We start from the raw sequence: 24,640 nt of genomic DNA on the forward strand, positions 1-24,640 counted from the left end.
TTAGAGGCTTATCAAACCATGAGGGGCATAGATGATGTGAACAGCTATATATTTTCCCTTGGGGAGGTAGTCTAAAACTTAAGGGAATCGGTTTATGGTGAGAGGGGACAGATTTAAAAGGGTCCTAAAAGGCAACTTTGTCCACACAGATGGTGGCGAACAAGCTGCCTGAGGATGCGGTAGAGTTGGGAACAATTATGACATTTAGACAGAAACAGGGAGAGGAAAGGCTTAGAGAGAAATGCTGGTAAATGTGACGAGCTCAGTTAGGTAATTGGGCTGAACACCATGTTTACAATAGTATGTTTACTTTGTATTTCAATATGTCTGCCGGGGCCACGTCCATCGTTGGTTGTTGCACGACAACACTACCCCCCTCCGACGTTCCTCCTGAGATTCAGTTGTTGCACAGTGGATACCACACTCACCATTCAATCAAAGGGTTCTTAGACCATAAGACCATAAGGCATAGGAGCAGAATTAGGCGATTCAGCCCATCGAGTCTACACCACCATTCGAACAAGGAAGATTTATTTTTCTCCCTCAGCACAATTCTCCTACCTTCTCGCTGTAACCTACAATATGGTACGATAGAAGGTTATTTATCCCAGTAGAGAAATGGAACTGCCAACAGTCATAAAACACAAGATACATTAAGGATGAAATTAAAGTGACGAGTGGAAAGGATTGGGGATGTGTAAAGATTTGTGGGGGGGGGGCAGTGAATCTACCCCACGACAGACGACATTGATATCCTTACCAATCAAGAACCTATCAAACTCCATTTTAAAAATATCTAATGCTTTGGCCTCCACAGTCATCTGTGGCAATGAATTCCACATATTCATCACCCTCTGGCTGAAGAAATTCCTCCTCATCTTCATTCTAAAGGTATGTCTTTTGATTTTGAGGTTGTGCCCTCTGGTTTTAGATTCTCCCATTACTGGAAACATCTTTTCCACGCCCACTCTGTCTCGGCCCTTTATTATTCGATGTTTCAATGAGGTCCCCCCCTCATTCTTCTAAACTCCAGTAAGTACAGGCTCAGAGCCATCGGACGCACCTCATACGATAACCTGATCATCCTCGGGATCATTCGTGTAAACATCTTCTGGAGCCCCTCCAACCACCTGCACATCCTTCCTCAGAGATGGGGTGTAAATCTGCTCACAATATTTTAAATGTGGCTTCACCAGCACTTTATCAAGTCTCAGCATTACATCCTTGCTTTTATATTGTAATCCCATCAAAATGAATGCCGGCATTGCATTTGCCTTCCTTACCATTACCCCAACTGGCAAATTAACCCTTTGGGAATCCTGCACCAACACTTCCAAGTCCCTTTACACCTCCGATTTCTGAATTTCTCCCCATTTAGAAAGTCGTGTCTGCCCTTATACCTTCCACCAAAGTGGATGACCATACACTTTGCAATACTGTATTCAATTTGCCACTTCTCTGCCCACTCTCCCAACCTGTCAAGTCCTTCTGCAGAGTCTCTGTTTCCTCAACACTATCTGCCCCATCAAAGAGAAATTTAACTGAGGCACCATCCTTCCTTCTGGGTTATTGCAAAAAAAAGACAGGAATATCAAACAGCAGGAATATTAACCCTGGCGTTCTGGGCAATATGAATACTTGAATTGATTTCACAAAAGCCATCATCACATTTTGCGCCCCTCCTGGGCAGATATTAATTGCCACGTTTCCTACGATACAAAATATAGTTCATTGGCTGTGAAGCAACCTGGGATGCTTTAAAAGACATTATGCAAACAAAGCTTTTCTTCTTTCGGAACATTTGGCTTCAATAACTTCAATGAGCGCAAATGTCTGGAAGGGGAATAATACTGGTGGTTTATATTGCCATTGGTGCTCAGGAACATTGACCAATCTCCTCTCTGCATGTCTTCAGCTCTTTCAGACGGGATTGCTTGCTCCAACCCCAATAAATCTCGTGTCCCACCATCTATTCCTGGAGGATGTGTGAAGATGGCATCTTTCACAGAGTCTTAAAATTATTCCGCACAGGAAGAGTGTATTTGACTTTAAATGTTTGTGTCAGCTTTCCAATTATCTCCATTTCCCCAGGCAAATCTACCCAGTACTTCTGTAAATCTAATGCAGATCTTAACAACTTGCTGTGCAAAAACAATTCTCATTTCTTGACCTCATTCATGCCAAGTTGATTTTCTCTCAAGAGCCAAGTATCGAGCATATACTGTTGAAAATATTTATTACCAATAAGTTACAACAAAATAGTCTCATTTATTTTTAAACTTTAATAAAGTATAAATGGTGTCACATTTTCTTTCGATGTTTTTGTTTTCCTACTTTACAGTTAATCTCCTTTAGACAATAATACCATGTAGTCACCTTTATTAGAGGTAAGCAAATCTAACGTTAAAAGCAAAGGTCCCGATAACCACTTGTGAATTAATTAGTTGCTGACTCTCCAACACTCTAACCTATTCCTTTTCTCCGGAGATGCTGCCTGACCTGCTGTTTTAATCCAGTTTATCGTGTCGATCTTCACTCTAAGAGTACATAAAATCTTCTGTTAAAAAACCCTCACGTAAAGAATGCTTTTGGCAAGTGTGGAAAACTTTAGTTTATTTGTACAGACGTAGAAGTATGCTGCTTAGCCTCACCCTCCACCCCCCCCCCCCCGACCTGAACCAAACCTCCATTCCACAAGATTACAGGTGCCGTAAACCAAAAATAGGCTACCCATTTTTCATTCCATATTCCCTGAACATTGAACATTTTAATAGATTAAATGCAGTAAGAGGAGATTTTTATGTCTCCTTCATGTTCAAGTACTTCCTGGTTTATGCCTGTCAAAATTCTATCCCTTTGACTGGAGTTGTCCTCCTGTGGAAATGTTTTCCCTCTATTAAAAGCGGCACGGTGGCGCAGCGGTAGAGTTGCTGCCTTACAGCGAATGCAGCGCCGGAGACTCAGGTTCGATCCTGACTACGGGCGCCATCTGTACGGAGTTTGTACGTTCTCCCCGTGACCTGCGTGGGTTTTCTCCGAGATCTTCGGTTTCCTCCCACACTCCAAAGACGTACAGGTATGTAGGTTAATTGACTGGGTAAATGTAAAAATTGTCCCTAGTATGTGTAGGATAGTGTTAATGTGCGGGGATCGCTGGGCGGCTCGGACACGGTGGGCCGAAGGGGGTGTTTCCGTGCTGTATCTGTAAATCTAAAAATAAAATAAAAAATCTAAATCCCTTTATTGATTAAATCACCTTTAAAAGATAATTCCTTGGATTTCTAAAGGGCACGTAAAGGCAGGTTTATGTGAGTATCAGGAGGCAAAGCAGTTAGATGTCTCAGCTGACCTGGGAGCAGTGGATTTATGCTCAACATAACAATTTAATCTTAGGATGTCTTCTCGTTGGAAGATTTATGTCCCGACACTTCTCATTTACCGATAATGAAATTTGGCGTTCCAGCTTGTGTAATTAATTAAGCACCATTGAACTATTGAACAGATTTCATAAATGACAGAAAATCATTGAACCTTTTCTATAGCGTTTCTTATTTAATTTCGCTGAAATAAGAGGTTAGCAGAAAGGTGTAAGTGTTACAGAGCAATTTTATAGTCATTAAAATTAGATCAATTGAAACAACTGCTGACACAAAGGCCCACTTTCAGATTTTCAGCACGAGTGATGTGTCCAAGAATGTCTATGTTTTTGCATAATGCTTATTCTCAACCCAATTTATTTAATTATAGGCATTTTATTTGAAATTCCACTTTACTTGCAACTCATAGAAAGGGAGAAGCCATAAAGTGATGGGATGCTATTGGGGCAGTGCAGCGTAGGTTCACGAGGTTAATCCCTGGGATGGCGGGACTGTCATATGAGGAAAGATTGGAAAGACTGGGCTTGTATTCACTGGAGTTTAGAAGGATGAGAGGGGATCTTATAGAGACATATAAAATTATAAAAGGACTGGACAAGCTAGATGCAGGAAAATTGTTCTCAGTGTTGGGGGAGTCCAGAACCAGGGGCCACAGTCCAAGAATAAAGGGGAGGCCATTTAAAACTGAGGTGAGAGAAACTTTTTCACCCAGAGAGTTGTGAATTTGTGGAATTTTCTGCCACAGAGGGCAGTGGAGGCCAATTGACTGGATGAATTTAAAAGAGAGTTAGATGGAGAGCTCCAGGGGCACAGGTTACTGACTGTGGATGATCAGCCATGATCACAATGAATGGCGGTGCTGGTTCGAAGGGCATAATGGCCTCCTCCTGCACCTATTTTCTATGTTTCTGTGTTTCTATGTAACGTTGACAGTGCTACCAAGACTCACCAAAACCTGCACAACAAAGCTCAATTCACCTGGGCTGCTCAGTCTAGACCTTATCACAATCTCGGTCCCAACATCAACCAAAGAGCTAAATACAAGAGATGTGGTGGATGTCTCTGGGCATGACACCAAGGCAGCATTTGATTGAGGGTGGCTTGAAGCGCTGAAGTCAATGCCCTTCAAAGGGAAGACACTCCAATGACTGGAGTCATAGCTTGGTCACCAAAATAAAGATGGCTGTGGTGGTTGGAGGTTGATCATCCCACACCCAGAACATCACCGCAGGAGTTCTTCAGGACAATGTCTTTGGCCCAGTCATCTTCAGCTACTTTAGCAATAATCTTCCTTCCTTCATGAGGTCGGATGATGCGGATATTTGTTTCTGATCGCACAAAGTCAATTCCATTTGAAATTCCTCAGCAACGGGTCAGCCCACTCCTGTACGCAGTAAGACTCCGACAAAGGTACCAGAAAAGACCATGTTTGACGAGAGAGAGTCTAAGTACTTACACCCTGACATTCAGTGATGCTGCTATTGCTGAGTGCCATGAGGGTCATGACTGAGCAGAAGTACAACTCTTTACAAGAGTTGGGTTTCCTGTTGTGAGTGGCTCACTGCCTGCTGCCTGAAACTGAAAGCCTTCCAACATCTCCAAGTTCAAGTCAAGAATGTGTAGTGGAGTGAATGTGTTGTTTCCACATGGTCCAACAACACTCAGGAAACCTAACAACATCTGGCACAAAGCATGCAGCTCGAATGGGATCCCATCCAATACTTCAAATATTAATTTCTTCCAATCACTGGTGCGGCGCGGTGGCGCAGCGGTAGAGTTGCTACTTTACAGCGAATGCAGCGCCGGAGACCCGACTATGGGCACTGTCTGTACGGAGTTTGTACGTTCTCCCCGTGACCTGCGTGGGTTTACTCCGAGATCTTCGGTTCCTCCCACACCCCAAAGACGTGCAGGTTTGGAGGATACTTGGTTTCGGTAAAGATTGTAAATTGTCCCTTGTGTGTGTAGGATAGTGTTAGTGTGCAGGGATTATTGTACTTCATGGTCCGGTATCTGTTGTACCGTTGTTGAGACTCTGGATGGACCATGAGTACACATGTTTAAAAAGTTATCATGGTGGAGCTTATATCCAGGCTGTTTATTCCAAGGCCACCTGGAACCAGAGTGGCCACCGAATCACCTCATTCTCTTATATAGACATTACTACACAGGCAAACAAAGTAGTCCTTGTGATACAACAAAGTAGTCCCTGCAATATCACAACAGGGATCACTGGTCGGCGCGGACTAGGTGGGCCGAAGGGCATGTTTCTGCGCTGTATCTCTAAACAAAACCATGTCAGCAGTGAGTCCCATCCATAAAATGAATTGTAGTTACTCGCAAAGACTGGTCTGATAGCACCTCCAAAACTTGCAACTTCTACCACCCTGGGAGAGGCGACTTGCTGATGTCCACACCACACATCGTCCTGTCTTGGAAACGCATCGCCACTTTGTTCATCATCTAGCTGGCTCTAAATGCTGGTATTTCCCCGCCCCCCTCTCACCAGCAATGTGGAGGGGCTTCATCACAGCACTGTAGGTCATTATTACCTTCTCAATAGACAATAGGTGCAGGAGTAGGCCATTCGGCCCTTCGAGCCAGCACCGCCATTCAATGTGCTCATGGCTGATCATTCTCAATCAGTACCCCGTTCCTGCCTTCTCCCCATACCCCCTGACTCCGCTATTCTTAAGAGCTCTATCTAGCTCTCTCTTGAATGCATTCAGAGAATTGGCCTCCACTGCCTTCTGAGGCAGAGAATTCCACAGATTCACAACTCTCTGACTGAAAAAGTCAATCAGATCCCATAAAAATGAGTACATTTAAAAAGAAAAGCACTGGAATAATTAATTTAAAGTAGGAATCAAAATTGAAAAGTGATTTCTATTAGACACCTTCACTTCATTTCTTGAATTTAACACGTATACACTAGTTGGGTATCTTCTTTTTGTCTGTTTGTTCCTCAACAACTCAGATCTATTATGTATTTGCCGAGGTTTTCTTCAACTTACATAACGGTGGTGGTCAACTGGAATGAAAAGCTCTCTGTGTTGTTCCAATTCAGAAGGATATCTATCATGGACACATCATTTTTACTTTACCCTTCATGTCAGCTATTCTGAAGTAAAACTCATGCACTGAATTTAGAAAGATTTACGTTTTATCCTTAAACTAACACAAAATAGGATAGGAATTAAAATATCCCAATTCCCTTTGTAGAGAACAATACACACCGGATTCATACCGCCAGAAATATATAATGTGCGAAACTGTTGCAAGATCCTGCTGCGCAAGATTTATTCACCTTGTCCTTAATTAAGGTACATGCAAATTTTACAATTTGCATTTCATTGGAATCAATAAGCATGATGCCTAGCAACACCTGTTAAATAGATTTTGGCGATGTTTAAAAATAATAACAATCATCTCTTCCGTTAAATAATTATTTCATCTAAACAAACACAATGTGAAGTGTACATCATTGTATTAGCAGGTGTGACTCATTAATTCTCACCAAGAATTCTTCCAGACATTTAAATGGCATCATCATAGAATATTTCTATTGTCATTTGCATCCATCTTAGGTGAAAAATGCCTCACAACTAATCGCATCTATTGCAATGTCAGTGACCCTTTAGGTTGCAGTTCATCCAATGCACATCCAACTATTACACAAATGTGATGGACGTTCCATGCCCCGATAACAAAACCCATAACACAATAACTTTGAACCCAATACCTTTAAACGCATGCCCAATGCCCAAATACATGCCCCCTCTTTTATTTTTAAGCCTCTGCAAAGCAAAATAGGTCTTTCCCATATGCCTCTTTTAAGTCCTAACCATGAGAAAACATCTCAATTCAATCCCATTTCAGCTTTTGATCCAAAGAAAACAATCAATCTCACCCCAGGCAACATCCTCATAAATCCCCTGTGAACCTGTAAACCTTTTTAACCACCTTATCAGCCTAAACTGTTATATTTGTGACATACCGAGACCCCTCTCTTACTCCAAACCCCTCCGCGTTCTCAGTTTTCTGTTTATTGCCTTGCCTGAAAGCACTCCCCCAAATGCACACAATATGACAAATTATATCTCAAATATAACCAGTTTTGCAGAATGTAACTTACATTTTCAGTCGTTCCAGTGATGACATGTAGACCATCATACGTTGATTTGATGTACATGCCCTAGAGAAGGAAATAACGACCAGGACAATACATGAACATTGTATTTTCTGAACAATTTATTCCTTTCATTACAATACTTAAAATAAACGAGCCTAAACTAGTTTTAAGAGCATTTGGAATGGTTTTTTATGCCCTCAATATTCCAACATGTTTCTAATTTAACAACCCACAGCTAACATGTCTTTGAAGTAATAGTTCTGCTTTGACTGATCATAACTTAAATCATAAACACATCTTCAATGAATTTGGCTCTATTAATACAGTGCCAATGCCACAAAAAATGCAGAAGATCGTGGGCATTTTACTTATCTACATGATCAATGCCAATGGTTCTATTTTTTCAATAATCGACCGCATACATTGAGGAAAGCAAAATATTAGAAACATAGAAACATAAAACATAGGTGCAGGAGGAGGCCATTTGGCCCTTCGAGCCAAATATTGGAGTAACCTGACTGATTTCTGACAAAATACTCTTAACAGGATATATATATTGACACACTCACTATTATAAGCATCGACATATACATTTTAGAAAGCATTTGGGGAATATTAATATTTCCCAATGATATTCCCTACGATCAGTAACCTGATGATCAGCCATGATCACAATGAATGACGGTGCTGGCTCAAAGGGCCAAATGGCCTCCTCCTGCACCTATTTTCTATGTTTCTAATTCAAATGTTTAACTAATGTCCTACTTACGAAGCTGATTTAGCAGAGTTAATTTCACTTGTAAACTATAAGGAAACTATCTGAATATCAGTCAAACATAAACATTTGCAGGAACACAATTTATTTCGCATTGGCAGGCGAACAGGTTGGTTTGGGCAGATAACCTTGAAGTATAAGATGTTCTTATTTATTTTTAATTACACTAATATTAATCTACAAATTGAGAGGGAGAAGGGAAAGTCGGAAGTGTCAGTATTACAATATAGTAAAGGGGATTACAGAGGCATGAGGCAGGAGCTGGCCAGATTTGACTGGAAGGAGACCCTAGCAGGGAAGACGGTGGAACAGCAATGGCAGGTGTTCCTGGGAATAATAGACAATAGACAATAGGTGCAGGAGGAGGCCATTCGGCCCTTCGAGCCAGCACCGCCATTCAATGTGATCATGGCTGATCATTCTCAATCAGTACCCCGTTCCTGCCTTCTCCCCATACCCCTTGACTCTGCTATCCTTAAGAGCTCTATCTAGCTCTCTCTTGAATGCATTCAGAGAATTGGCCTCCACTGAATTCCACAGATTCACAACTCTCTGACTGAAAAAGTTTTTCCTCATCTCAGTTCTAAATAGCCTACCCCTTATTCTTAAACTGTGGCCCCTTGTTCTGGACTCCCCCAACATTGGGATCATGTTTCCTGCCTCTAACGTGTCCAACCCCTTAATAATCTTATACGTTTTGATAAGATCTCCTCTCATCCTTCTAAATAATGCAGAAGTTGCAGGATCAATTCATCCCAAAGAGGAGGAAAGATTCTAAGGGGAGTAAGTCAACCAACCGTGGCTGACAAGAGAAGTCAAGGACAACATAAAAATATAAGAGAATACGTATAACATAGCAAAGAAGTGCGGGAAGCCAGAGGATTGGGACTCTTTTAAAGAGCAACAGAAGATAACTAAAAAGGCAACACGGGGAGAAAAGATGAGGTACGAGGATAAACTAGCCAATAATATAAAGGAGGATAGTAAAAACTCTTTTAGGTATGTGAAGAAGAAAAAAATAGTTAAGGCAAATGTGGGTCCCTTGAAGACAGAAGCAGGGGAATTTATTATGGGGAACAAGGAAATGGCAGATGAGTTGAACCGGTACTTTGGATCTGTCTTCACTAAGGAAGATACAAGCAATCTCCCAGATGTTCTAGTGGCCAGAGATCCTAGTGTGACAGAGGAACTGAAGGAAATCCACATTAGGCAGGAAATGGTGTTGGGTAGACTGATGGGACTGAAGGCTGATAAATCTCCAGGGCCTGATGGTCTGCATCCCAGAGTACTTAAGGAGGTGGCGCTAGAAATTGTGGACGCATTGGTGATCATTTTCCAATGTTCTATAGATTCAGGATCAGTTCCTGTGGATTGGAGGGTAGCTAATGTTGTCCCACTTTTTAAGAAAGGCAGGAGAGGGAAAACGGGAAATTATAGACCAGTTAGTCTGACATCGGTGGTGGGGAAGATGCTGGAGTCAATTATAAAAGACGAAATTGCGGAGCATTTGGATAGTAGTAACAGGATTGTTCCGAGTCAGCATGGATTTACGAAGAGGAAATCATGCTTGACTAATCTTCTGGAATTCTTTGAGGATGTAACTAGGAAAATTGACAGGGGAGAGCCGGTGGATGTGGTGTACCTTGACTTTCAGAAAGCCTTTGACAAGATTCCACATAGGAGATTAGTGGGCAAAATTAGAGCACATGGTATTGGAGGTAGGGTACTGACATGGATAGAACATTGGTTGACAGACAGAAAGCAAAGAGTGGGGATAAATGTGTTCCTTTCAGAATTGCAGGCAGTAACTAGTGGGGTACCGCAAGGCTCGGTGCTGGGACCGCAGCTATTTACAATATACATTAATGACTTGGATGAAGGGATTAAAAGTACCATTAGCAAATTTGCAGATGATACAAAGCTGGGTGGTAGTGTGAACTGTGAGGAAGATGCTATGAGGTTGCAGGGTGACTTGGACAGGTTGTGTGAGTGGGCGGATGCATGGCAGATGCAGTTTAATGTGGATAAGTGTGAGGTTATCCACTTTGGTGGTAAGAATAGGAAGGCAGAGTATTATCTGAATGGTGTCAAGTTAGGAAAAGGGGACGTACAACGAGATCTGGGTGTCCTAGTGCATCAGTCACTGAAAGGATGCATGCAGGAACAGCAGGCAGTGAAGAAAGCCAATGGAATGTTGGCCTTCATAACAAGAGGAGTTGAGTATAGGAGCAAAAAGGTCCTTCTGCAGTTGTACAGGGCCCTAGTGAGACCTCACCTGGAGTACTGTGTGCAGTTTTGGTCTCCAAATTTGAGGAAGGATATTCTTGCTATTGAGGGCTTGCAGCGTAGGTTTACTAGGTTAATTGCCGGAATGGCGGGACTGTCATATGTTGAAAGACTGGAGCGACTAGGCTTGTATACACTGGAATTTAGAAGGATGAGAGGAGATCTTATCGAAACATATAAGATTATTAAGGGGTTGGACACGTTAGAGGCAGGAAACATGTTCCCAATGTTGGGGGAGTCCAGAACAAGGGGCCACAGTTTAAGAATAAGGGGTAGGCCATTTAGAACTGAGATGAGGAAAAACTTTTTCAGTCAGAGAGTTGTGAATCTGTGGAATTCTCTACCTCAGAAGGCAGTGGAGGCCAATTATCTGAATGCATTCAAGAGAGAGCTAGATAGAGCTCTTAAGGATAACGGAGTCAGGGGGTATGGGGAGAAGGCAGGAACGGGGTACTGATTGAGAATGATCAGCCATGATCACATTGAATGGTGGTGCTGGCTCAAAGGGCCGAATGGCCTACTCCTGCACCTATTGTCTAGTTGCAAGAATGTTGCAAGTTGTTCAGACTTAAATGCCGCAATAAAAAACACGTTGCCTTGAAAACCAAATGGGAAGTGGCTTTATACTAACAATTTCATGGTATTGTAGAGAATGGGCACCACTTCAAGAACAGGTGGAAATACTTATTGCACAAGCACAATCAATAAATGTGTTCTATTTTTAAAGCACCTAATTATGTATAAACAAATTGAATGCACTTGGATATCTAAATCTCAGAAGACATGTTCATTTGGCAGTGTCTTGTATCCAAGAAACTTAAATAAATATGAAAATCTCTCAAGGAGTCGAAATGCTCCTTAAGTACAACTGTAAATCCCCCACCGCTCCCCTCCCCCAAGGTGTCCCCCAAGGCGCAGTCCTTGGCCCCCTCCTCTTCATCCTCTACCTGTTCCCCCTTGGTCAATTAATCCGCCGTCATGGTCTCAACTTCCACTGCTTCGCCGATGATATCCAGCTCCTCATCTCCACCAAGTCAATCTCCACCACCACACACTCTACACTGACAAACTGCATCACTGAAATAAAATCTTGGCTTCAATCAAATTTCCTCAAACTCAACTGCAACAAATCTGAAATCATCATCATTGGTCCAAAAACGCTCACCAAATCCACCCAAAACTTCATCCTCAATATTGATGGTCTCCCAGTATCCACCTCCCCTCACATCCGGAATCTTGGAATCATCTTTGATCAAACCCTCTCCTTCGACAAACACATCAAACACATCACAAAGACAGCCTTCTTCCACCTCAAAAACATTGCCCGTCTCCGTCCATCCCTCTCCTCCACAGCTGCAGAAACCCTCATCCACGCCTTCATCACCTCCCGTCTGGACTACTGCAACAGCCTCCTCTATGGCGCACCCTCAAAAATCATCAGTAAACTTCAATACATTCAAAACTCCGCTGCCCGTCTACTCACCCACACCCCGATCCGTGACCATATCACCCCCGTCCTTTACAAACTCCACTGGCTTCCCATCCCCCAGAGAATCCAGTACAAAATCCTCCTCATGACCTACAAAGCCCTCCATAACCTGGCCCCATCCTACCTGACTGACCTCCTCCACAGGCACACTCCCACCTGCACCCTCCGCTCTGCTGCTGCCAATCTCCTATTCCCCCCCCCCATCCGGACCAAACTCAGATCCTGGGGGGACAGGGCTTTCTCCATCGCTGTTCCCACCCTATGGAACTCACTACCCCAAACCGTCAGAGACTCCTCCACACTCACCACATTCAAAACATCACTGAAGTCTCACCTGTTCAGTACTGCCTTCAACCACTGAAGGTCACCTCACCTTCTGTCTCCTTTCTCTGTTCGTTTACTTATTTATCTATTTATTCACTTCCCTATGTTTTTTAAATCCCTGTAAAGCGTCTTTGAGTGTATGAAAAGCGCTATATAAATGTAATGCATTATTATTATTATTATTATTATTAATATATACTGCCATTGATACATTGAAACACCAATACTGGCTCATGAAATGTAGTTCGATAAATGCTACATCTTTTAATTTTTTTGTTACTGCAATCACTCCATCTCCTCGATTACATTAACCCTGAAGATGCAAATTGCACTTATCATTGGCAAAGGGTTCAATCTGTGACTTTAAGGGTGTAAAGATGTAAAAGGCATAGTCCATTCATCGCCTCGAACCTGCGTTGCAATTCAATATGATCATGGCTGATCCAATTTGGCTCAATTCCACTTTTGCACCCGATCCCACACCCTCAGATGCCAATGCAATCCAAATATTTGTCAATCACTGTCTGGAATATTCCATAATTTCATTGCCACACATATCTCCCTAGAGATTTACAAAAATTCACAATTCACCAAGAGAAGATATATTGCTCCTTACCTTCATTTTAAACAGACAACAGCTTCGGCTGAAACTATGCTCCCCAGATCTAGATAACCACACCCCCCCCCCCCCCCCCCCCCCACACACACACACACACAGTCAAACATCCTCTCAACATTTAATCTCTCTGACACTCTCTCAGAATCCTTTATGTTCTAATAACATTAACATCAACATTAAACACCAGCATTTAATCACATGTAAAATGTGGGCATTCGTTACTTGAGTGCATCAAAGGACGAATGCAAGCTGCAAGAACTCAAACTAAAATTTGCAACGGCTGTGAAAATGGAAGAAGTTGTGAACAAAATTCTGCAAAACTATTTTCTTGTTACATCCAAATGACTCCTTGATGCACTTATTGAGAATGTTTCAGCCTATTATTTTCCTGTGTGGGGTTTTCAGAGCAAAACACATGAGGAGAGCAGTGGTACAGCTGATAAACCCAATGCTCACAGCTCCAGCAACCCGTGTTCAGTCTTGACTTCAGCTGCTGCTTGTATGGTAGACACAATACGTTGGAGTAACTCAGCATCTCAAGGGAGAAGGAATAGATGACTTTTTGGGTCGAGACACTTCTTCAGACTGACATCAGGGGGAGGGAAATAGATAGATAAGGAAGTGGGAAGGTGTGAGAACAGGGCAAAGGGAATGGAGATCAAGGAAAATGTAGAATAGATCATTGTTAGCTGGGAGAAGGTAACAACAAAGCAAACAGAGATAAAATGTAGTCGGAGACAGTAAGGCTGGTCGGAGAACTGGGAAGGGGGAGGGATGGAGAGAGAGGGAAAGCAAGGGTTACTTGAAGTTAGAGAAGTTAATGTCCATACCACTGGGGTGTAAGCTGCTCAAGCAAAATATGAGGTGTTGTTCCTCCAATTTGCATTGGGCAATCAGCGAAACGATCGCTGAGCCTGCACTGTTTGTATGGTGTTGGTCGATAAGACCATCAGGCATAGGAGTGGAATTATGCCATTCAGCCCATCGAGTCTACTCTGCCATTCAGCCCATCGAGTCTACTCTGCCATTCAGCCCATCAAGTCTACTCTGCCATTCAGCCCATCGAGTCTACTCTGCCATTCAGTCATGGCTGATCTTTTTTTTCCCTTTCAACCCCATTCTCCTGTCATCTCCACATAGCCTTTGATGCCCTTCCTACTTGAAAACTTAGCAATTTCTGCCTTAAAAATACTACAGATTCTCCACCCTTTAGCTAAAGAAATTCCTCATCTCCATTTTGAAGGCATTCAGAGGCTGTACCATCCTGTTCTAGACTCCCATTATTGGAACATCATTTCCACGTCCACTATCTTGGCCTTTCATTATCCACTAGGTTTCAATGAGAACCCTCTTACCCTTCTAAACTCCAGTGAGTTTAGAAGATAATACAAAAGTGTTTTTTTTTGCAGACAGTGAAGATGGCTGTGAAAAACTGCAGCAAGATCTTGATCGATTGGGCAGGTGGGCTGAGGAATAGTTGTTGGAATTTAATACAGAGAAATATGAGGTGCTGCATTTTGGGACGTCTAACATGGGCAGGACCTACACAGTGAATGGTAGGCCTCTGGGGAGTGTTGTAGAGCAGAGGGATCTAGGAGTGCAGGTGCATGGTTCCTTGAAGGTGGAGTCGCAGGTAGATAGGGTGGTCTTCATCAGTCAGAATAATGAGTATAGAAGTTGGGACGTCATGATGCAGTTGTATAAGATGTGGGTGAGGCCTCATTTAGAGTACTGTGTTCAGTTCTGGTCATCATGTTAGTCGAAAGATGTTGTCAAGCTGGACAGAGAAGATTTACGAGGATGTTCCCAGGACTCGAGGGTTCTGAGCTATAGGGAGAGGTTGAGTAGGCTGGGTCTCTATTCCTTGGAGCGCAGGAGGATGAGGGATGATTTACAGAGGTGTATAAAATCACGAGAGGAATAGATTGGGTAGATGCACAGAGTCTCTTGCCCAGGGTAGGTGAATCGAGGATCAGAGGACATTGGTTTAAGGTGAAGGGGAAAAGATTTAATAAGAATCTGAAGGGTAACGTTTTCATACAAAGGGTGGTGGGGGTAGGGAACAAGCTGCCAGAGGAGGTAGTCGAAGCAGGGACTATTGCAATGTTTAAGAAACAGTTAGACAGGTACATGGATAGGACAGGTTTAGAGGGATGTGGTCCAAACGCGGGCAGGTGGGACGATTGTGGCTGGGACATGTTGGCCAATGTGGGCAAGTTGGGACAAAGGGCCTGTTTCCATGCTGTATGAATCTATGACTTTATGACTCTATGACACTGATCCATGTGGAACACCTCTGGTGACAGACCTCCAGCCAGAATAAGACCCTTTCACCCTGACCCTCGTCTTCTATGGGTAGGCCAGTTCTGAATTTTTTTTTAAATCATAAAAATATGTTTGTCGAACTGGAGGTGAGACTTGTTTTATAGACCTGTGACCTACAGGTGTTGATAGATGTGACACTCTATATGCCTTGTGCCTACAACTGGCATTCTTGAGAGAATTTTAATTCAGAAAACAAATGGACCTTACCAATCCTTCGCTGGGTTTAATGTTTGTCAGCTGAATGACCTCCAAATGAGCAGACTGTGAAACCAGTGGATCAGATGAGAGAGAGATAATGTGGTCACAGACCCCCGACAGCGTTTTGCACTATGACAGAGAAAAAAACATAAAAGATTAAATGCACATTGCGAAGAAATAATGGGATAAATCAATCTAACATACTGCTAAATTGGGTATTTATTCACAAAATGCTGGAGTAACTCAGCAGGTCAGGCAGCATCTCAGGAGAGAAGGAATGGGTGACGTTTCGGGTCGAGACCCTTCTTCAGACTGATGTCAGGGGGGGCGGGACAAAGGAAGGATATAGGTGGAGACAGGAAGATAGAGGGAGATCTGGGAAGGAGGAGGGGAAGGGAGGGACAGAGGAGCTATCTGAAGTTGGAGAAGTCGACGTTCATACCACCGGGCCGCAAACTGCCCAGGCGAAATATGAGGTGCTGTTCCTCCAATTTCCGGTGGGCCTCACTATGGCACTGGAGGAGGCCCATGACAGAGAGGTCAGACTGGGAATGGGAGGGGGAGTTGAAGTGCTCGGCCACCGGTAGATCAGGTTGGTTAAGGCGCTCAGCCACCGGGAGACTCTCAGTCTGCTGAGTTACTCCAGCATTTTGTGAATAAATACCTTCGATTTGTACCAGCATCTGCAGTTATCTTCTTACACATACTGCTAAATTAGAATTGTTTTACTTTTAAATCATGAGAAAACACCTGATATTTTACAGAATGTTTTCTTAGAGCTCTGTGGTGATGTTGGGTGAAATATCTTAAGCAAAAGAAATACTTTAAAGCTACTAATAACTTGCGATTAATGTCAGGTGTCATTCTGTTTTCACAGGTGAAGCAGAACACAGCTAATCCCAAGATCTGCCTGAGCTGCAGAAATGTCTTAGCGCAGGAGAATGGGGTTAGGAGGGAGAGATAGATCAGCCATGATTGAATGGCGGAGTAGACTTGACAGACCAAATGGCCTAATTCTGTTCCTGTCACTTATGAACTTATCATCTCCCCAGAAAGAGTTAACTCCGAACTAATCATTTTCAAGATCACTTATCCTTGACCAAAAAAAGACCCAGGGACTGTCAAAGTCCTCAAGGGCTCTCATAATATTTTTATCGCTAATTATTTAAAAAGATTACTCTGTTGCAATAGGCTGAAACCCCAAGCAAACCAGAGGCTTCCACATTGGCCTCTTGAGGCATGAGCAAGATGCCACCCAATGATCTAAAAATTAGAATAAATTGGATGGGACCCGACAAAATCAACGTCCCTGATCCAAAGACGTACAGGTATGTAGGTTAATTGACTGGGTAAATGTAAAAATTGTCCCTAATGGGTGTAGGATAGTGTTAATGTGCGGGGATCGCTGGGCGGCACGGACTTGGTGGGCTGAAAAGGCCTGTTTCCGGCTGTATATATATGATATGATATGATATTCTTCTCATCTTTTATGTGATCATCTCCCTTTTTGTCCTTAGGTTTTTAAGAGAACACCTGTGTTTTGTAAAAGTGAACAGAAATCTTGGCTGTGTGCACATTGCAAACATGACAATGCATGATAGATTACACAGAAGAATCTCTCCTTGCAAGGAAGCCAATGGCACCACTGATGAATTTAGATCACCTCAAAATATATTATTGAGATGTTGAGGTTTATTTGCCACTCAACATTAGCTCGGTATTGTCCAATTAGGCTATGTCATTATTTATTATGCACTGATGCCTCTGTTCCTCAACTATGAGCACAGCCCTCTTTTCCTTTCTCCCTTGTTTTCTTGTCCACCTTCTCCTTAAGCACATCCATCCCACTCAAACCACATACACACCATCTGTTCAACTCCTTTCCACGTACTTCGACGCAATCTTTGGCTCAAGTACGAATATATAAATTCTAAATGGTTGCACTCGGTGGGTGAAGATTAAACAACTCCTTATGCAGTGCTCCTCGCATGAAAATACATTGTCGGTCTTGTGGATAGATTGTACAAGCCGTGCTTCAAATATTGCTTCAATATGGCGGCATGGTGGCGCAGCGGTAGAGTTGCTGCCTTACAGCGAATGCAGCGCCGGAGACTCAGGTTCGATCCTGACTACGGGCGCCGTCTGTACGGAGTTTGTACGTTCTCCCCGTGACCTCCGTGGGTTTTCTCCGAGATCTTCGGTTTCCTCCCACACTCCAAAGGCGTACAGGTATGCAGGTTAATTGACTGGGTAAATGTAAAAATTGTCCCATGTAAAAATTGTCCCTAGTGTGTGTAGGATAGAGTAATGTGCGGGGATCGCCGGGCGACGCGGACTCGGTGGGCCGAAGGGCCTGTTTCCGCGCTGTATCTCTAAATCTCTAAATATAAAAATCTAAATCATATTGAGTACTCAGCATTTGGAATGCATCGAAACTTTTTCAATAATATCTTCCTGAATGAAATGGAATTTGAAGGAGAAAACCAAAAGGGTTACGGGGAAATAGATGAAAAATGGATTTCTCAGAAGAAGGGCTGGATCGACTTTGAAGGGACAAATAGGCTTCTCCTTCACTATTTTTCAGTCGAGCTGAAAAGCTGCAAGTTAGCTGGACCTTGCTTCCACTGGTGCATTAAATTTACAATGGACATAAAGTGCTGCAGCGCTCAAGTCCTGCTGAGTCAGGTGTCCGCATTGATTAACCTGTTTTGCACATTCAGAGGTATTGTTATTGCAATAGACAATAGGTGCAGGAGTAGGCCATTCGGCCCTTCGAGCCAGCACAGACATTCACCGTGATCATGGCTGATCATCCACAATCAGTACCCCGTTCCTGCCTTCTCTCCAAATCCCTTGACTCCGCTATCATTAAGAGCTCTGTCTAACTCCTCTCTTGCCCTTGATTTTACTTTACATAATTGAATTTGGGCCTGAAGAACAGAAGCATCCCGGTTGCCATATCCAGCAGCACTGGCAAAAATCGCACACAAATGCAGATACAACCAGTTAAAGCCATTTTTCAACTTACATCCAAATGCAAGACTTGCTTATTCACCACTGACGATTGGTATTTGCCATTGGATGCCGTCACTATCAGTTTCATATTAACCTTCTCTCATTTCATAAATATACGCTAACAGTCTGCAGAATGTCGAAGTTGTAAATCTGAAGACTGAGGTGTCAACACTAGGCAAACCCTAGCTGCAAAGGCGAGTGCTTATCAGAACAATGCCAGTCTGAGCTTATCAGTCATTTGGGCTGAACCAACTTCAAAAATTTTGGGCAACCAACCTACAAATGCCTTCTTCTCCCATTTCTCCCCTCCCCTTCCACCAACATTCTTTCCTCTGGATTCACAATTTGTACCTCTTCTATTGGTATCTCACTACCTTTGGTCTTTTCATTTCTGGCCTTTGTCCAACCACCTGCCCAATAAACCCTCCCCCCCCCCCCCCCCACCACCTGTATCTACCTATCACTTGCCAAGCCTTGTCCTGCCTCTCCTCAGCCCCCCCCCCCCCCCCCCAGTAAGTCTGAAGAAGGGTCCCGACACAAAAGGTCACCTATCTGTGTTCTCCAGAGATGTTGCATAACCCGCTGAGCTACTCAAGCACTTTGTGTTTTTTTCTGAGTCACTGATTGTCTTTGCCTATCGTTTAAACTGCTAGTATTCATCTACTGGTTACTTCAATGGTTTATGGCCATCTAACAGAGAGAGGAGCCAGCACCATAGCAATACAGGACATATTCCATAATGTTTGGGACAAAGACCCATCATTCATTTATTTGCCTCTGTACTCCACAATTTGAGATTTGTAATAGAAAAAAAATCACATGTGGTTAAAGTGCATATTGTCAGATTTGAATAAAGGATATTTTTATACATTTTGGTTTCACCATGCAGAAATTACAGCAATGTTTATACATAGTCCCCAATTTCAGGGCACCATAATGTTTGGGACACATGGCTTCACAGATGTTTGTAATTGCTCAGGTGTGTTTAAATGCCTCCTTAATGCAGGTATAAGAGAGCTCTCAGCACCTAGTCTTTCCTCCAGTCTTTCCATCACCTTTGGAAACCTTTATTGCTGTTAGCCGTAAAAATAGGGTGGCCAGGTTACAGTTTGCCAAGGTAGACACAAAATGCTGGAGTAACTCAGCGGGTCAGGCAGCATCTCTGGAAAGAAGGAATGGGTGACGTTTCGGGTCGAGACCCTTCTTACAGTTTGCCAAGAAGTACTTAAAAGAGCAACCACAGTTCTGGAAAAAGGTCATGTAGACGGATGAGATGAAGATTAACTTAGATCAGAGTGATGGCAAGAGCAAAGTATGGAGGAGAGAAGGAACTGCCTGAGATCCAAAGCATACCACTTGATCTGTGAAACACAGTGGTGGAGTTGTAATGGCCTGGGCATGTATGGCTGCTGAAGGTACTGGCTCACTTATCTTCATTGATGCTACAACTTCTGATGGTAGTAGCATAATGAATTCTGAAGTGTATAGACACATCCTATCTGCTCAAGTTCAAACAAATGCCTCAAAACTCATTGGCCGGAGGTTCATTCTACAGCAAGACAATGATCCCAAACATACTACTAAAGGAACAAAGGAGTTTTTCAAAGCTAAAAAATGGTCAATTCTTGGGTGGCCAAGTCAATCACCCGATCTGAACCCAATTGAGCTTTTTAAATGCGGAAGAGAAAACTGAAGGGGTCTCACCCACAAAACAAGCATAAGCTAAAGATGGCTGCAATACAGGCCTGACGGAGCATCACCAGAGAAGACACCCAGCAACTGGTGATGTCCATGAATCGCAGACTTCAAGCAGTCATTGCATGCAAAGGATATGCAACAAAATACTAAACATGACTACTTTCATTTACATGACATTACTGTGTCCCAAACATCATGGTGCCCTGAAATGGGGGGGACTATATATAAACACTGCTGTAAATTCTACATGGTGAAACCAAAATGTATAAAAATGGCCTTTATTAAAATCTGACAATGTGCACTTTGACCACATGTGATTTTTTTCTATTACAAATCTCAAATTGTGGAGTACAGAGGCAAATAAATAAATGATGGGTCTTTGTCCCAAACATTATGGAGGGCACTGTAATTTAGAGTGTAATTATACGACCAATCTAGATGTCAAGGCAATCCTTCAACATTAGGTAGCTTCCTGTAGACTGCAGTACTACTGTTAACATTTTAATAGTACAGACACATAAACTATCAACAAATGTGGGAAGAGCCATTTGATCCCTCGAGTCCTTTTATAGCTGATCTGTATGTCAAGTCCAATTACACGCCTTAGTTCTTTCATACTCCTACCTATTAATAAAGTGTCATTTTCAGTGTTTATACTTTAAATTTTCCCAGGCTCTGCAGTCTACTCAGGAATGCAGTTCCTGATTTTCACTACCCTTTGAAGACAAAAGTGTTTCCTGGCCTCACCCTTTAAACAGACCAGCTTAAATTGTAAAATTGCAGCTCCTTGTTCTGGACCTCCATCAGACCAAGTTGTTTCTCTTTATCAACCTGATTAAATTCTTCACTCGTCATTAACACTTCAATTAGATCACCCCTTAATCTTTTATGTTCAGGAGAATTTCCAATCATTAAAAGTGGCGCTGGCAATTAGAGAGTATTTCTGGACTGTATTTCCCAGTTAACTATTTTAAAGTCTCTGAATTAGCTATTTCACAGCTGTGTGCAAAACCCCATGATATACCAAACTCACAGCATGGAGATAAGATGTTGGTGCTCAGCATTCAAAACCTCTGTATGCCACCCTGTACATTAAGTGTCATCAGGATGCATTAATAAGGAATATTCAATTGTCACAAATAGGCTGGATATAAGCCATACCACAATTGATCAATCTATCCTGGTATTTATTCACAAAATGCTGGAGTAACTCAGCAGGTCAGGCAGCATCTCGGGAGAGAAGGAATGGGTGACGTTTTGGGTCGAGACCCTTCTTCAGACTGAAATGTCACCCATTCCTTCTCTCCCGAGATGCTGCCTGACCTGCTGAGTTACTCCAGCATTTTATGAATAAATACCTTCGAGTTGTACCAGCATCTGCAATTATTTTCTTAATCTATCCTGGTGCTGTCCAGTGACTCAAGTGAAAACAACAGGTCAAATGCCAAATAAGGCCCTGATGGTGTACCAAGCTGTGTTCCTAAGACCTGACATTTTCGTCACCTCCAACACTAGTGGATTCCACCACTGGCCACGTTTTCCCATCTCCATCTCTTTCCGCAGAGACCATTTCCTCTGCAACTCCCTGATTAATTTATCCCTTCCCACCCCAAACCACCCTCCCCCCAGGTACACCTGCAGGTAATGCAACACTTGTCCCTTTACCTCCTCCCTCGACTCTGTCCAAGGACCTTGACAATCCATTCAGGTGACGCAGAGGTTCACTTGCACCTTCTCCAAACTCATCGACCATATCTGCTTTTTCAGGTGTCGACTCCTATACATTGGCGAGGCCAAGCACAGACTCGGCGATCATTTCGCTGAACACCTTTGCTAAGTCCACCAAGGCCTACACGATCTCCCAGTTGCTAAACGCTTTATCTCCCCTTCTCATTCCCACACTGACCTTTCTCTCCTGAGCATCTTCCACTCTCAGAGTGAGGCCCAGCGCAAATTGGAAGAAAAGCACCTCATAGTTTGCTTGGGTAGTTCACAACCCAACCGTATGAATATTGATTTCTCTAACCAAGTAACCCTAACTTTCCCTCTCTGTGTCCCTCCCCCACCCTAGTTCTCCAACTAGTTTCACTGTCCCCCTGATTCATTTTACTGTTTGTGTGCCACAGTCAACAATGAATCATTCTACATTTCCCTTGCTTATCGTCTGCTTTGATCTGTCATTTTCACACCTTACCTTTCCACATATCTCTATTTCCCTCTCCCCAGACTCTCAGTCTGGAGAAGGGTCTCAACCCGAAACGTCATCCATTCCTGCTCTCCAGAGATGCTGCCTGTCCCGCTGAGTTACTCAAGCATTTTGTGTCTATCTTCCTAAGTCCTGCATGGACCAGCTGGCTGGAGATTTTGCAGGTACACTGCATTCAGAAAGTATTCAGACCCCTTCATTTTTTCCACATTTTGTTACGTTACAGCCTTATTTTAAAATTGATTAAATTCTTTTTTTTAATCATCAATCTGCACACAATACCCCATAATAAAAAAGCGAAAACAGGTGTTTAGAAATTTTTGCAAAGTAATTAAAAAGAAATAACTGAAATGTCACATTTACATAATTATTCAGACCCTTTGCTATGACACTCAAAATTGAGCTCATGTTCATCCTGTTTCCATTGATTATCCTTGAGATGTTTCTACAACTTGATTGGAGTCCTCCAGTGGTAAATTACATTGATTTGACATGATTTGGAAAGGCACATACCTGTCTATATAAGATCCCACAGTTGACAGTGCACGTCAGAGCAAAAACCAAGCCATGAAGACGAAGGAATTGTCCGTAGACCTCCGAGACAGGATTGTGTCAAGACACAGATCTGGGGGAGGATATAAAACAATTTCTGCAGCATTGCAGGTCATGAAGAGCACAGTGGCCTCCGTCATTCTTAAATGGAAGAACTTTGGAACCACCAGGACTCTTCATAGAGCTGGCCGCCTGGCCAAACTGAGCAATCAGGGGAGAAGGGCCTTGGTCAGGGAGGTGACCAAGAACCTGATGGTCACTCTGACAGAGCTCCAGAGTTCCTCTGTGAAGATGGAAGAACCTTCCAGAAGGACAACTATATCTGCAGCACTCCACCAATCTGGGCTTTATGGTAGAGTGGCCTGACGGAAGCCACTCCTCAGTAAAAGGCACATGACAGCCCGCTTGGAGTTTGCCTAAAGGCACCTAAAGGACTCTCAGACCATGAGAAACAAGATTCTCTTGACTGATGAAACCAAGATTGAACTCTTTGGCCTGAATGCCAAGCGTCACCTGGCCAATACCATACCTACAGTGAAGCATGGTGGTGGCAGCATCATGCTGTGGGGATGTTTTTCAGCGGCAGGAACTGGGAGACTAGTCAGGATCGAGGGAAAGATGAACGGAGCAAAGTATAGAGAGATCCTTGATGAAAAACCTGCTCCAGAGCGTTCTGGACCTCAGACTGGGGTGGAGGTTCACCTTCCAACAGGACAATGACCCTAAGCACACAGCCAAGACAATGCAGGAGTGGTTTTGTGACAAGTCTGTGAATGTCCTTGAGTGGCCCAGCCAGAGCCCGGACTTGAACCCGATCAAACATCTCTGGAGGGACCTGAAAATAGCTGTGCATCGACGCTCCCCATGCAACCTGACAGAGCTTGAGAGGATCTGCAGAGAAGAATGGGAGAAATTACCCAAATACAGGTGTGCCAAGCTTGTAGTGTTATACCCAAGAAGACTTGAGGCTGTGATCACTGCCAAAGGTGCCTCAACAAAGTACTGAGTAAAGTGTCTGAATACTTATGTAAATGTGATATTTCAGTTATTTCTTTCTAATTACTTTGCAAAAATTTCTAAACACCTGTTTTTGCTTTTTCATTATGAGTTATTGTGTGTAGATTGATGATAAAAAAAAAGAAATTAATCCATTTAAAAATAAGGCTGCAACATAACAAAATGTGGAAAAAGTGAAGGGGTCTGAATACTTTCTGAATGCACTGTATTTTCAACTTCTCACTTCTACTGTCTAAGGTTCTCAACTGCTTTAAAATAAGTTACATAATACCACTGCTGAAGTAGTGTTATGGAACTTAATGCTGACATCCGTTGCAATGATGTGTGATGAGAGGTTTGTTAGGACACCGATCAACTCCTGCCTTAATAAGGATCTACACCCATTGCGATTCACCACAAGATTGGGAGCTGATGTGACCTCACAGGTTCTGCACTGGGCCACTTGAGCAACAGGAATATGTACACCAGTCTGTTTAACCAACACAAAAGACAAATACTGGACTTCGCTAAAATCGTTCTGAGAAGTTGACATGTCCAAATCATGTCCAAAGTCATGATTTTCAAATCAAACTCTTGGATTGGCATTCCTAGAAGTATCTGATATTTTGCCCCTCACGAGGCACAGGC

The 24,640-nt window shown here is 43.0% G+C and overlaps 1 protein-coding gene across 14 annotated transcripts in view; it reads right to left on the bottom strand.

Moving 5' to 3' along the window:
- The window catches only part of cnksr2a (connector enhancer of kinase suppressor of Ras 2a), a 473,672-nt gene that overhangs the window by 235,718 nt on the left and 213,314 nt on the right, over positions 1-24,640 (bottom strand). For 13 of the 14 annotated variants that reach the window (XM_078408946.1, XM_078408945.1, XM_078408942.1 and 10 more), the window contains exons 6-7: positions 15,535-15,654; positions 7,513-7,572 (exon numbers count right to left, since the gene is read on the bottom strand). In XM_078408946.1, coding sequence (XP_078265072.1) covers positions 7,513-7,572; positions 15,535-15,654 — 180 coding nt within the window. The remainder of the gene's footprint in view (positions 1-7,512; positions 7,573-15,534; positions 15,655-24,640) is intronic. The other variant, XM_078408943.1, reaches the window with a different exon arrangement.

The sequence above is a fragment of the Rhinoraja longicauda genome, chromosome 12 (assembly GCF_053455715.1).
Source record: "Rhinoraja longicauda isolate Sanriku21f chromosome 12, sRhiLon1.1, whole genome shotgun sequence".
Taxonomy (NCBI): Eukaryota; Metazoa; Chordata; class Chondrichthyes; order Rajiformes; family Arhynchobatidae; genus Rhinoraja; species Rhinoraja longicauda.